Below are 13,984 nucleotides of genomic sequence, written 5' to 3' on the forward strand. Positions count from 1 at the left end.
GAAACCACTGAATTTCAGAACACAAAACTACAATCACTTAAAATATTCTAAAACAGTCATTCTAAACACCAGCCGCACAGCAAGCAGCTTTTGGACGCCTCCGGCAGGAGCAACAGCCCACAAGGGTGAGTGAGGGGAGGCCCCCGGCCCCGCCAGCGCCCTGCCAGCTGCCCTCAGCCCTCCCGCAGGTGCTCACATGGTTACTGGCGCGTGCCAAGAACCTCTCTTCCTCCGAGAGACCCTAAACGTTCAGAAAACCAAGATTTTTCTCCAACGTGTCTGCTGCCAAACGCTCCCTGAACTGACGTGACGCCACTCCCGTTTTCACACGCGTCCCATGTGACTCCGGGTGCTGTCCTGGAGGTCACCGAGGGCTGGCGACAAAGGTCCATGGGCTCGCCGCCTCGCTGAACCACAGGCTGGCCCTTCCAGCGCACCTGGCCCGGGGCCACGTCCACGCAGCACCTCCGACAGGCCTTCCTGAGAAGCCGGAACAGTGCCCGTACTTTCTACCCACCAGCTGTGGCTTCTGGCATGGTAATGGCCATTCTTCTGTCATCTGTCTCCCCCTGGAGAGGAGGTTCTGGGGGGCAAGGACTGTCCAATTCACTGCTGTGTCCCTGACGCCCCCCACAGGCCTGCACGTGGCTGACAGGGGGCACTACTGCCCCGGGATACAGTTTGAAAAATACTCTACAGTCAGTGGACTTCTATTCTTTAAAAAACCCACACACTTTACAACACATAAGACTGTAAGTGAAGAATCAGTAGTTCTGGGGTTCTGCTGCCGCGTGTCATCTGGCCGCGCACCCCCACAGCCCGCGCTCCGGGGGAGCTGGCCCGTCTCCAGCAGACCCCAGGGCTGCGCCTGGAGTGACGCTCCCCCTCAGGCCGTCGCGTGCTCTCCCACGCCCCCGCCCCTGCTCTTGACCGAGGAATCAGGCACTCACCCCCAGACTCCAGGGCGAAGTCCACCATGCCCGTCTTGTCCTGGGAGTACAGCTTCAGGGCGTTGTTCACGATGACCCGTGCTTGCTGGGCAGAGGCGGCGCCCACAGGAGCAGAGACAAGACTCGCACGTTAGTGACAGAGACAGACTTTCAGTGAGCTCTATGTGGGGCGCCTCAGCAACGCCAGGCTTGAGTCCTGCTTGTGACCGCGGGGACCTTGGCGAGAGGGCCAAAGCCAGACACCCAGGCTCAGACACGGCACAAAAGGCTCAGAGCCAGAACCCCTGGTGCCATAAAAAATGGACAAGCAAGGGACAGCATCAGAGACGGTAACTGGGACTGCACTATGGGAAATTTCTGTGTAATTGCAGAAGGTATGTGGCCACCCAGGTAGACAAAATCTTTGGGACAAAAAGATTAATAAAGTGTAAAGCGTAACACTTCCAAGAAGTAGTCTGACAACAGGAAACCTGCCCCCCACACCCGCTTGGAGTTGAGCACTTTCCACACCATCGTCACACCCTTAAGGGACCATGCCCAGGCAACAAAACGTCAGCATCTGCTAGCTTAATACCTACACGGGCAGCTTCATCACCATGTGACTTAAACATTCCTCGTCCACTCACCGCTTCTGTTATTCCCGAAATGCCTGCTCCGCTCACAGCAGACACTATAGTTTCGGAGGTCGGCATCTGTCTTGTCACAGAAATGTGGTGCGTGATGTTCCTCAGGATCTGCAGCTCTAAATCTCGTAGCAAAACCTGCACATCATCCTTGCTCACAAACTGAGCAGACAGCTTCTGGAGCAGCCAGTCGACAGAAGAATCGTGCTCATCCCCAGAGAATATGAGTCTGAGAGTCTCTCTGATCTGGACATCCACCTAGAAACATCATTGGTGAGTATCATGTGAATCTATTGTTTTAGATGAATCTTTTCAACTCTTCACTCAATCACCTTAGATACCGGGAAAGACCACACAGCTGACCAAAACCCATGACAGAAACGCGACACAGTTCTTCCCTTTCATATAAGATTTAAGAAACCCTCCAAAGATGCTGGGATACATTCAAGGAGCAGGGACAGAGGTAAGCAAGTCTGGGTGCCCTGGGTGCCCAAAGAGGGGGCTGGAGGGGGCCCCGCCCCAGTTGAGGTGCAGAGACAATAGGGCCCCCGTCTTCAAATTCAGTCTGAGAAGCTAACAGTCCCATACACAACTGCAGACGTGACTTTACGCAGGGAGGAAGCATCCCGGTGCAGTGTTTCTACACAGACACCACGGCGTGCACATGCTCCTCTTCAGGCTCCACAGAGAATGAGCTCGGGGCAGCAGCACATGGGAAAGCACAGCTCCTGTGATGCCGCCAGCCAGCAACCTCCCCATCTGCGCACTCTGGAATGTTCTACCACACGTGTCAGCCGCCACCCCACCTCAGGGCACTTCAGCACTAACGTCACAACGCTGCTCGCGTGTCCGTGGCCCCAGCGTGGGCTCTTTCACCTCTGCACCCGGGTTCCAAGAGCGGGGCTGCTTGTCTTCAAAACAAAGTCTCTGCGACCCATGACCGTCTCAGGGCCTTCCCCCAGGAGGCTGCAGGCCCCTGTCCCCCAGGCCCCCTGCAGGGACGGTCACAACCCCACCAACCTGAGGACCGAGGAGCAGGTGTTCATGCAACCTGCAAACCCACTCAGGGAGACGGGTCGCCTGCCAGGGTGGGCTGAGTCTATGCTACGCTACGCTAAGTCACTTCAGTCGTGTCCGACTCTGTGTGACCCCATAGACGGCAGCCCAACAGGCTCCCCTGTCCCTGGGATTCTCCAGGCAAGAACACTGGAGTGGGTTGCCATTTCCTTCTCCAATGCGTCAAAGTGAAGTCGCTCAGTCGTGTCCGACTCCTAGCGACCCCATGGACTGCAGCCTACCAGGCTCCTCCGTCCATGGGATTTTCCAGGCACGAGTACTGGAGTGGGGTGCCATTGCCTTCTCCAGGGCTAAGTCTAGTGACTGACTAAACCAAAAACATACTGCTTCAGGGCTCTAACAGTCCTGTTTTACCGCAGCCGCCGTGTGCTCTGCAACAGTACACCGTTACACTTACAGTTGTTCACGTATTTATCGGTGTTCATCAGCCTCGGGGCTCCCGGCACCACACACCGACCTGTCCCCCGCCCGCCCGCCCAGCTCAGCATAGCCTGCACCTCTGCTCTCACCGCCCGCAGCTCTGCGCGTGGGGCTTCTGCTTCTGTGTGAGCATGGGCGGCCCTGATGCAACGTCCTGACGGATGTGAGGCACGAGCGTCTGCTCTGGGGACAGACAGACAAACTGCCCCCTCCATACAGGCGCGCCCTTGGAGGGAAAGATAGGCCTGGCACCCACACCTTGTGTCACCGGAATGGAGGGAATTCGAGGGGAGCTGAATTTTTTAATTATTTCATTTAAAATGTTCAAAAAACTTCAAACATAGTAAAATAAAATTTTTAAAGAAAGTTGAAATTAAAAAAACTTAAGGCACCAACTCAGTGTCTCTATTTTCCACAACAAACATAAAAGCTGAGGCACTTGCCTTCTCACGGATGGCCTCCGCCTTCTCACAGCCGGCCTGCCCACGCTGCCAGCTGGACAAGTCCGCTTTCAGGTGCCCCAGCTCCTGCTCCAGACGCCCGACCAGGGCAGGCAGGCGCTGCTCCTCGCCAGCACCACTGTGGGGGAAGGACGGCAGACAGAACCATTAGGGACAGGCCCCGTCACAGGGAGGGTGGCTGCTAACACCCGCCTGCCCCTAGCACAAGGCAGGTTCAAGTCAAGGGCCCAGAGACTGTTCCCACCTCAGCGTTGGCGCGCGCGCGCACACACACACCCCCACACACAATCACCCCCCACACACAATCACCCCCCACACACACTCACACCACACACACACACTCACACCACACACACACACTCACACCACACACACTGCTGTCAGCAGTGGTTTCGCCTCCACTGGGGGGTGGGCACCTCCTATACACCATTTAATATGTAAAACCTACCCCTATCTCCTTAAAATTCTGAAAGACTTCATAAACTCATAAATGAGGCTATATTTATTGGTAATCATCATAAAGTTAAGAATGAATTTTTCATGCTACTAGGAGAGAAAACTAAACTAAAAACATGGTTTCGGGGTTTTAACAATCCTATTTTAATGCAGCCATTGTATGTTAGGAAACGGTAGTGTTCTATTTCTCTTGTTTATAGGCAGGTCCCATTGCGTGGAGAATCTCACAAGAGTGCCCTCGGGGGTGAACACTGCAGGCAGGGTCTGAACGGTCGGTCAGAGGGGCTTTGACACATGAAGGCCCCGAAGGAGAGTTAAAAGGTCTGCCACTCACACCGTCCTGAGGCCTAAAATCACGACACAGGACCCACAGACACACTGGGGCCAGAGACAGGAAGACTGGAGGTCAGAGGTCCCCACCTGTTCGCTTCCAAGTGAGTTACTGGAGTAACAGAAGGGTAACAGTGGCAGGGAGAGCCAGGGTGACAAAACCAAGTGTGTGAAAAGACAGGCAGCTGTGAGGCTCGCAGGCAAGGGAAGCACCGCACAGCTGAGGGCGTAAATGTGCAGGGGAGAAGCAGCAGGGTGTGATGACCAAACACGGCGCCCTCGGAACTGCCGAGAGGCCAGGGCTCAGAGGAGGCCCAGCCGTGCCGCAGCCATGCTGGCTGGGAAGGCAGGTCTCCTCGAGGGGCTGCCGAGCAGGGCTCAGGGCTCAGGGCTGCACTGCGGTGCCCCGGGGCGAGCAGAGGCCCCGGCAGGAGGCCCACCACCCCCACGGCCCACGGCCGCTCCTTACCCTGCCTGGGGTGGCCCTCCAAGGCGCGTCCAGGGAGGGAGGCTCCCCAGAGCACACAGGGCCCCGCGTCTTTGGTGCTGCATGGAGGTGGATGGCAACAAGCCTCCCCCAGCCTCCTCCATCCTCAGGTGCCCTGAGAACCTCCCAGGAAGACAGCGGCTGCAGCTGACACAGCCCCGCCACTCCCGTGCTGAGACGGTGCACCCCACGGGACACCGAGGAGCCGAGAAGGCGGGAGAGGAATTACGTGAAACGTCCTACCTGGCTGTTCTTAGCCTGGCCTGCTCTAACTCCTTCTGGATGGCCTAAAACGATCAAGAAACTGTTTAAATACACAAGTTATGCGCCAACTTTCCAGGAAGTCACATACATGACTACATACATGTAAATAGGAACAGACACACATTTATCTGGGATTCTCCCCCTTAATTTAAAGCCCATCCCTGGCTGCTGGCAGGCAGGTGAGGGGTATTTACTTTACTTTTCACAACAGACTTTAAAAGACACACAGTGTCCATTCAGAGGGGCACACAGTTCACCTGGGAGCGGCTTGACAGATTTTCAAACTAAGCAGCTCCTGTAACCAGTACCCAGGCCATGAAGCCAGACTCCGCCAGCCCCAGCGAGTGCCTTAAATGAGGCAGGGCGCGGAGAAGCAGGTGGCAGCTTCACACACGAAGCCGTGCCTCATAAACACGGTTTGTTCACAGCCATTCACAGGTCATAACTGGACCGAGGCCCCGCTCCGTGGCAGCAGCCACACGCGCGTGGGATAGCCATGGGTTCTCCTGCGGGGGCCACGGAAACTTCCAATTGATGAACAAAGTAAACCACCTGCCTCGGACGCTGTCTGCGGTGAGCCCTACCCCGAGAGCTATGGTCTCCCCTGAAGCAGCAGGTCCACCCCTATCTCAGCGCCCCCAGGCCTCCTCTCTCTGCCTCCTCGACGCCTGAAGAGACCAGACTTCCCCCGGAAACCCCTCTGCACAAGGGTCAGGGTGCTGCCCCTCTCCCTGTCCACAGACACCATCACCCTGCGGAGGTGGGGGACGGCGAGGAGAGCCTGCCCAGCCCACAACTGGTTCAGACCCTTCCCCTCAAAAGACAGCTGGGAGCCCGTGAGCTGGACACACGTGGGAGTCACTAGAGCAAGACCGCAAGCACCCAGGGCACAGGGCGCAGGCAGAAATACTGCTGTTTGGTCTCATGAAGGACGGCAGCAGACGCCCTAAGGCAGAACCTTCAGAGAGGCTGGGGTGCTCTGAACACAGCGGTGACTGCTGACTTTCGTCAAGGAAACCGCGCTGCTGGGGCTGAAAGGGAAAGGTCAAGTGCATGAATACCTCAGATCTTTCTGTCAGTTCTCCAAGTACATCTTCCAGGCTGGAGATGCGCAATTCATGCTCTTGGTGAAGCGTCACATAGTCAGTCTTGAAAGGGAAAATGAATGAAAAATGGCAGAGAAAATTAAGCAGCAAATAAGCCCAAACCTGTCAGCCAGGCCATGCCGTTCCTCCATAGCACAGCCCGCCACAGCACCCCGCAGGGAGGACATCCTCTCTGGGTCTAAGTTCAGACATCTGAAACCTGCCGTACGGTGGTTTTGAGGAAAACGGACTGACAATTCTTTCTTTGAGAACCAAACAGATGAGACATGAAACATATATATATAAAAGCTCATGGTTTCAGAAGGACTAGTAGCTGCTCTTAACTATCTCATGATCTTGAGATATTTTAAGTAACAGCTTTGAGCAAATTTTCAGTTCCGTGATAGTAAAGTTTCGTGCAACTGTGTTCAATCCACTCATGAAATAAAATGCAGGCCAGGGACAGCCATGTGTCCAGCTGCAGCCTGCACCCCATCCTGGGCGACACCCACAGGCCTCTCCACCTGCCCCACCCTGTCCTCAGACGGGGCTTCTCCTCGGGAGTGGCAGGAGCGCCACAGCACCGGCTACGGCAGGTCAAGGACCCACTGCCCTCCCTGCAGCACCCCACCGCAGGGTCCACCTGCTCCCTGTGCCTGAGAACCCCCTGGTGTCACTGTGGAGCCCGGGAGCCCACCAGCACCAGCCCCCTTGAGACGCTGCCCCCCGCCCCACACTCCTCACCAGGGGTGACGCCCCTTCACTGCTGCCGTGCGCCCGGTCCACCCGAGCCTGCAGCTTCTGGAGCAAAGCCAGCAGCTGCCCCAGCTCCTCATCGTGCCTGTGGCACTGCCCCGACAACGCGGCCACCTGCCTCTCCACCTCACTCATCCGATGCCAGTGCAAGGCCTCGTCGCCAACCTGCAGAGGAAGAGGTTCCAAAGGGGACAAAAAGACAGGACAAGTCCAGACAGCAAGCAGAGCGCTACAGGAAACGTCAATGACAACTCACACAGCCCGAAGGAAAAGACAGAAACACGTTCCTCTTTAGTGAGCTCCTTTACGTGGCAGCCTATGGGTGGTTTTTATTTTCTGCTTTATGCTTTCTACATTTTTCCAAAGTACTGAGAACTCTTTTTTTAAGTGAAAATGAGCTGAATGATGAGATGCACTGAAATACAGAACCCCACAAGCACTGCACTTTCACAAGCCAAGGTTCTGTCCACGCACCTTCCTAACGACACAGAGGAGCCCGTGCTCCCCTGGGTCTGTATCACACTTGGGTAATTCTCAAAATATTTCAAACTCTCCACCAGCAAAAACATTATATGATTCATTAAAGGCTTAGACGACAGTTAAGGTTTGTTAACAGTGAAGTATTTTCAGTTAAGGTCTGTACGTTATTTTTTCAAACGTAATGCCATCGTACTTGTAAAGTACCATAAGGTAAACACGACTTTCATGTGCACCAGGAAACCAGAAAACCCGTGTGATACTGGAGCTAACACAGTACTTGAGGTGTGCCTGTATGCATTACTCGAAGTGTTTCAGAACAGGGAAGGAGCCCAGCTGAACTGCCCTGTCGTTTACAAGGAATGCAGAAACTCGCTTGGGAGAACAGACTGGCAATGCCAGGGAAGCGGGTCTCCTGACTGATTACCTGCAGAGGCTGGTTGGGGTGGGAGGCAGCAGGTGTGACCGTGGTCCCGTGGTCATCCACTCTCTGCACTCTGTGGCTGTGGGTCCAGTTTAACACAGGCAGGAGTGAAAAGATGTCACCCTGGCCCCACAACGAAACACCTGCAGCTCAAAGCAGAGAAAAAGCACCCTGTGCACACGCTGTTCTTCAAATGGCAGACATTTAAATGCTCTGTTTTTTCACTAATTCACATACATGTGCATGTGTACATACTCGTCATGTAAGGTAACAAAGTTAAATTGTACTTACCTAGTAAAAGTAACAGTGGAATGAGCAAGATTAAAAACTTGCAAATATTTCGAAGGCACCTAGGAATGAAAAGATGTAACTTGGGAAAAGTGAAAAGCAGGGCTCACCATCCTGCCTGCCCTCGCTAGGTAATTTTATACAAAGCACATCCCCTGCTCTCATTTTGGAGAAGGCAAATGGCACCCCACTCCAGTACTCGTGCCTGGAAAATCCCATGGATTGAGGAGCCTGGTGGGCTGCAGTCCATGGAGTCGCCAGAGTCAGACACGACTGAGCGACTTCACTTTCACTTTTCACTTGCACGCACTGGAGAAGGAAATGGCAACCCACTCCAGTGTTCTTGCCTGGAGAATCCCAGGGATGGGGAAGCCTGGTGGGCTGCCGTCTATGGGGTCGCACAGAGTCGGACATGACTGAAGTGACTTAGCAGCAGCAGCTCTCATTTTAAATGGGAAGGCCACAGGCCAAGAAGTGCAGCTAGCTTTACGCACAGGGTCAGCAGATGCTACAAGAGAACCTGCCCACGCAGGGCTGTCCTCAGGGCCCACGTGAACAAGCCAACAGGTCATTAACTGCCAATACGCTGGGCTGGGTGCACAGGAGGGCACTCAGGGGCCGCGGGCACTGGCCCACAGGGGCACCCTGGTGCCAGGGCGAGTGCACCAGAGAGGGAGCCAGGGGCCTGGGCCTAGCCCTGAGCACCCTCCCAGCCGTGTGCTCCAGGACGCGCTGCTCAACCTCCGCACACCGGTCTCCTTGACAACACCTGCCTTTCCCTTTGCACAGGAGTGGCTTGAACAATCATTTAAGAATATGAAAGCACTTTACAAAATATAAAATGGTTAAGTCAAATGAGATCATGAAATCAGCAAAAAATCAGCTCTTTAAAACACCCAGCTGACATGGCATTGGCTTCCTTACCTTGTAAGAAGAAACACATTCAGCCAAGAGATCAAAGTCACAAACTGGTACCATCCAATCCCGAGCCACCAGAACACTTCAGACGCTGCCTTCCCTAGAAGAGAAAACACCAAAGGTCCTGTGGAGAGTTTTTAGGGAGAGCAAATCGCTAAAGGACCAGTTTTGTGAAGATAGGCCAGAACCACAGGAAATGTGTTAACAGACACTTGAAAGTCTATCAAGATGAAGTCAGGGATGAAGTATATAGGATGATGCTTAGTCACCACAGCAGAAATACCCGTAACTCAAACAGGAACATAAATAAGCCACAAAGCAACATGCCGTACACAAGACACAAAAGGGAACACGAAGTCCATGCACTCGCAAGTACAGCAGAAGCAAGCAGCTGGACTCACACAGAACCCCGAACTCCGAGAAACAAAGAATGCCCATGCAGCTAAAATCACAGGACTGGGAGCATTTCTAACAGATGGCAGAACACGCTACACGAAGGACAAAAGCATGGAAAGCGAGAACGAAATGTTTATTGGCTAGGTAAACAGTTTATTGCAGGTGCTTAGCCGCCAAAAGCCAAGAAGTGCTAACACGGAAGGCCAAAGTAAGCACCTGGGGCGGCCGTGGCCAAGCAGAGCACCGACAGCAGCATCCGGGACACATGCCATCCTGCGGCTCCGGCCCTGCGCAGCGCCTGCCCCGCGAGCTGACCTGTGCCGGAGAGGACGAGGCAGGAGGGGCGCCTTCAGACACCAGCCCCGGTCCCGGGGCAGCAGCGGACAGCGCCCGTCTGCACCACACCCGCACCCGCACGTCAGAGCCCACAGCCTCCCCTGAGAACGGCCACTGGCTGGCTTAGGTCCAAGCAAGACGCTGACACTAACTCATGAGATCCCTGCTCTGGGTCGCAACAGATTTCACTCACTTCTGCCTACGGACACGTAGGACGTAAAACGCAGAGGTTTCTCATAAGCCTGCAGGGGCTGGCTGGCAGCTGCCCTGCACATGTGTGCAGTGGCTGCGGGCAGACCGTGTACCAGTAAGACACTGCAGTCAGGTAAAGGAAGTAAACGCCACACGCACCAGCAGCTAATAGGCTCTGGGTGAGACAATGGCTACTCAGACACCAGAATGAAAATCTTCCCACACTGGTGAAGAATATCCTGGAATCAAACCAGCATCCCCACTGGGTGACAGAACAAAACACAACAAACTTTATGCCCAAAGTCACACCGTATCTAAGGCAGGAAGCTGCTTGTGAAATCAACTGTTCCCGTTTTTAAGGGTAACCATGGAAGTTAAACACTCACACAGCATTTGTGTGTTGACTCCCGAAAATGTTAAGTGATTCCAACTCAGCTGATGTGTAAAGACACATGGTGTTAGAGGCTTATCTTTTTTTTTAATCTATAACTTTATGTTTATTAATTAACAATGAGAGACAAAAATTTGTGAAGTTCAGCTTTTTAAAGACTAGCGCCCCTCTGCCAAGAGGCTGGCAGGCACGAGCTGGAAGCACGGCCGTCTCTGCCGTGCGGGCCGCACAGGCTCCGGCCCGGCCCCGAGTCCCGGGCGACGACAGCGTGCACCCAGGGCCCGGCCTCTTCTCAGCCGCTCAGTTCACCTCGAATGTGCTCCTCTCCACACGCTTCATTTACACTAGATACACTTGCAGAGAAGCTTTTCAAGAATGAGAGTCTCCATATTTAAACCAAAGTTACCACTCTGTCAGTCTCACTGAGGCCTTGCATTTCAAGCACAAAGAAACAGTAAACAAGGAGCACCCGTGACACTAACTCACGACAGAGATGTCAGAGCTATAAGGCAAAAGCGCCAGACAACCTGCGCGGGACAGGGCGAGCCCCAGGGTCCCTGCCAGCCCTCCTGGCCGCGAGCGCTGCGAGCGGGTGCTGACGTGCATTTCCAGGCGCTTCCTCCCCTTACAGTCGTCGCCTGCAGGGGTGGGACACGCAGTTAATCGGACAGATGGACATACACACCCTGTCGATCTCAACGGTGCGCAGCAACCGCCGTTTGGAACGAGCAGGAAACTGAAATCACGAAAGTCCCAGCCAGCGCCGCCAGTGCCGCCGGCTCCCGGCCTGAGGGCCGCGGCCCCCACGGCCCCCATACTTACACAGCGACGCCCCGTTCACACGGAGGTGGCCGTCCTCAGCCAGGCGCGCGCGCGCGTCCATCCTCCCACAGTGACTGGAATGAGCTGCAACACAGGCGAGAGGGGCTGAGCCGGACGGGCTCTGCAGGGCGCCGAGGGGCAGGGGGGCCGCCTGCCCGGACACGCCCGCTAGCACACACGGTGGGCCTGCTTCGGTCACTCTTGAAACATCATTTTAAATACTATTCGAGTAATTTTTTTACTTTAAAAAGGTCATAAGAATAAAAAGATGAGCGTATTAACTTTTTATTTACTGTTCAAATGCTGATCGACATCCAGGAAACACCCAGAACTGCAGAGAGAGAGAGGTGCAGAGCAAGGCTGAAAGCAACAGAGAGAAAGGCCGCACAGGTCAAGGGGAGGGCGTGAGCGAAGCGTCGCGTGGGGAGGAGTGTTTTCTCCACCTTGAAAGCACTCGATTTGGTGGAAAAAATTATTTAAATACCTTTTGATTTATGGCTTTCTGACTCATAGCTTTTTGATTCACAACTTTTCAATTTCTAACTTTCTGATGCATGATTGAGCTTCATTAAAACCACTTGGAAAAGCTGCACCAAGAAGGAGGCACAGGACGCCGCGGTGTGCGCGGCCAACGAGCAGACGCCATCCCCGCAGCCGGGGCGCGGCCTGCTGAGAGGCCGTGAGCGGTCACTCTTCCAGCAGGGCGGGGCGACACACTTCAGCTAAGGAGGGACCCACCTTTTTTTTGGCCATGCCATGCAGCTTGTGGGATCTTAGTTCCCCAACCAGGAGCTCAACCTGGGCAGTGAAGACTCGCGGTCTTAACCACTGGACAGCCAGGGCATTCCCTGGAACCCGCTTTTAAGTGGGTCCCTGCTCAGCAGAGCTGCAAACCAGCCATCCCCGAGGGCACTGGCAGCGCCACGCGTGTCTCTCCACGGCCAGCTGCCGTGAACACGGGCGCTGAGAACACCGCCGCCTTCAGAAGCCAGCAAACGGTGTCTGCCCCGCCCTCTGGCCCAGCAAACCCACTGTACTAGCAGCCACAAGAAGCCCCTCGGAGAGGAGCAGCCCCTCACAGGTGCTCCTACAGCTCATGCAGCAGGGCACGAGACCCTGCCGCTGACACTGAGGTTCCGTGAACTACGGGTGCCTGGTCGAGGATGCCTGCCTGTCCGTGGCTTCCTTTCCACAGCACCTAGCACGTCAGGACAGACACTGCAGCCCCCGTAACCTACGTCATGCAGGGCGGTGTCTACAAGTCACAGTGGCTAGAAATTTCTATCACTAAAAAAGTTTCTTCACTGAGTGGCAGGTGAAGAATGAGGCTCGTTCCTGCCCCATGACAACCACAGGGCGGCCTGGAGATGGGCCGGCCGGGAGCACGGAGAAGCAGCCCCATCTGTGCAACCCCACTCGGCTCTATGAGGCCAGGGCACACGCATGAAGCCACGGGGACTGGAGGGATCTGAGCGTGAGTGATTTAGAAGAAATAAGGTCAGAGCTCCAATCCTCTCCCCACAGGGCCTGAGTAAAGCAGTAGGCTACTTGTGCAATGGAAATCTGAACCAAAAAAAAAAAAACTGGGACCAGAAACCCCCGTCAGGTCAGCTTTGTGTTCCTCCACTCACATGCCTCTGTGTTTGACACCACAGTGTAAACTTTATACAGAGATTGGTAAAAATAGAAAAAAAATTAATGAGCAGGTTAATCCATGGCCTGTTTCACTGACAATCAAAAATACCAAAATCCATTTTTCATTCATCAATTGGCAACATTTAAAAGAACAAAAATAAAAGACTCCTACTTAGCGAGAAACATGAATGGGACCCTCAGCTGGCCATGCGGGAGAGCAGTCCTGGTCAGTCTGCTGGGAGGTCAATGGGAACAATCTATCTGAACTGACACTATACACAACCTGTCTTCAGCGGCGATGACGATGATTCAGAAGCTGGCAGCTGAAACAGTTTCTAAGGACATCTAACTGCTGCCTGCGGGCTCTGCAGAGGACAGGCTCAGTCAGGGCTGCTGCTCCTCAAAGCCGGCCAGCAGCATCTCAGCTGCTCTGCAGACGCCGAGCCACACCATCCACTTCAACCTCAGCTGCTCAGGGTCACAGCCCTCCGACCTTGAAGTCACCTGCCCCTCTCCCAGAAGCACAGCCATTCTGTCCTTCCTTCTCTAAAGACTAGGCCTGGTTCAAGAAACAAAGTGCTGCTCAAAGCAACTGAGACAACCGATAAATTTTCAAAGGAATGACTTTTCATCCATCCATCCATCCATCCTTCTTTCCTAGGTTTACACCTGCTATTAGAGAACAGACGCATCACCTTAGGCAAGAGAAAGAACACAGAAGCCTCTGTTTTCAGATTTCAGTTCCCTGAGTCCTCCTGTGGGGTCAGCCCGGGGGCCAGGCAGGCCTGAGGGGCAGCAGGCGCACAGGAACGAGTCCTGGCGGAGCCGATCTCCACGTCTCCAACACCACAGGCTTCTCCCACAGACACTGATCCTCACGGCAGAACTGAATCTGCTCATGTGCGCGAGTCTTAGCATCCTGCTCTGTTCAATGTCCAAGGAAAGCATGTGCAAGGCTTTTAAGGCCTTTTTGATGTAGCCCAGAAAATCATAGTTTTTCTACAATGCACTCAACCTAAATCACGTTTCAGACTCAGAAACTGCACGGCTCAGGCAAGACGCACGGCGTGTAACACAGCTGTGCTGCTTTGGGCCTGCCTACCCTGAAGACTTGTGCACGAACTCACGCACACCCAAAGAAAACACACTTTGTAGAAGTGTACAAACAGCAAAGCCTGAATGTCCACCTCCACGCC

The 13,984-nt window shown here is 54.3% G+C and overlaps 1 protein-coding gene across 11 annotated transcripts in view; it reads right to left on the minus strand.

Annotated features, from left to right (window-relative positions):
• SUN1 (Sad1 and UNC84 domain containing 1) overlaps positions 1–13,984 on the minus strand; it is a 44,808-nt gene that overhangs the window by 6,607 nt on the left and 24,217 nt on the right. For 2 of the 11 annotated variants that reach the window (XM_055562366.1, XM_055562355.1), the window contains exons 7-18: positions 11,154–11,237; positions 10,859–10,969; positions 9,629–9,727; positions 9,023–9,116; positions 8,102–8,160; positions 7,814–7,959; positions 6,898–7,074; positions 6,130–6,216; positions 5,048–5,091; positions 3,514–3,649; positions 1,577–1,831; positions 951–1,035 (exon numbers count right to left, since the gene is read on the minus strand). In XM_055562366.1, the coding sequence (XP_055418341.1) occupies positions 951–1,035; positions 1,577–1,831; positions 3,514–3,649; positions 5,048–5,091; positions 6,130–6,216; positions 6,898–7,074; positions 7,814–7,959; positions 8,102–8,160; positions 9,023–9,116; positions 9,629–9,727; positions 10,859–10,969; positions 11,154–11,237 (1,377 nt within the window). The remainder of the gene's footprint in view (positions 1–950; positions 1,036–1,576; positions 1,832–3,513; positions 3,650–5,047; positions 5,092–6,129; positions 6,217–6,897; positions 7,075–7,813; positions 7,960–8,101; positions 8,161–9,022; positions 9,117–9,628; positions 9,728–10,858; positions 10,970–11,153; positions 11,238–13,984) is intronic. The other 9 variants (XM_055562357.1, XM_055562360.1, XM_055562359.1 and 6 more) reach the window with 9 other exon arrangements.

Source organism: Bubalus kerabau, chromosome 23 (genome assembly GCF_029407905.1).
Source record: "Bubalus kerabau isolate K-KA32 ecotype Philippines breed swamp buffalo chromosome 23, PCC_UOA_SB_1v2, whole genome shotgun sequence".
In the NCBI taxonomy this organism is placed as follows: domain Eukaryota; kingdom Metazoa; phylum Chordata; class Mammalia; order Artiodactyla; family Bovidae; genus Bubalus; species Bubalus kerabau.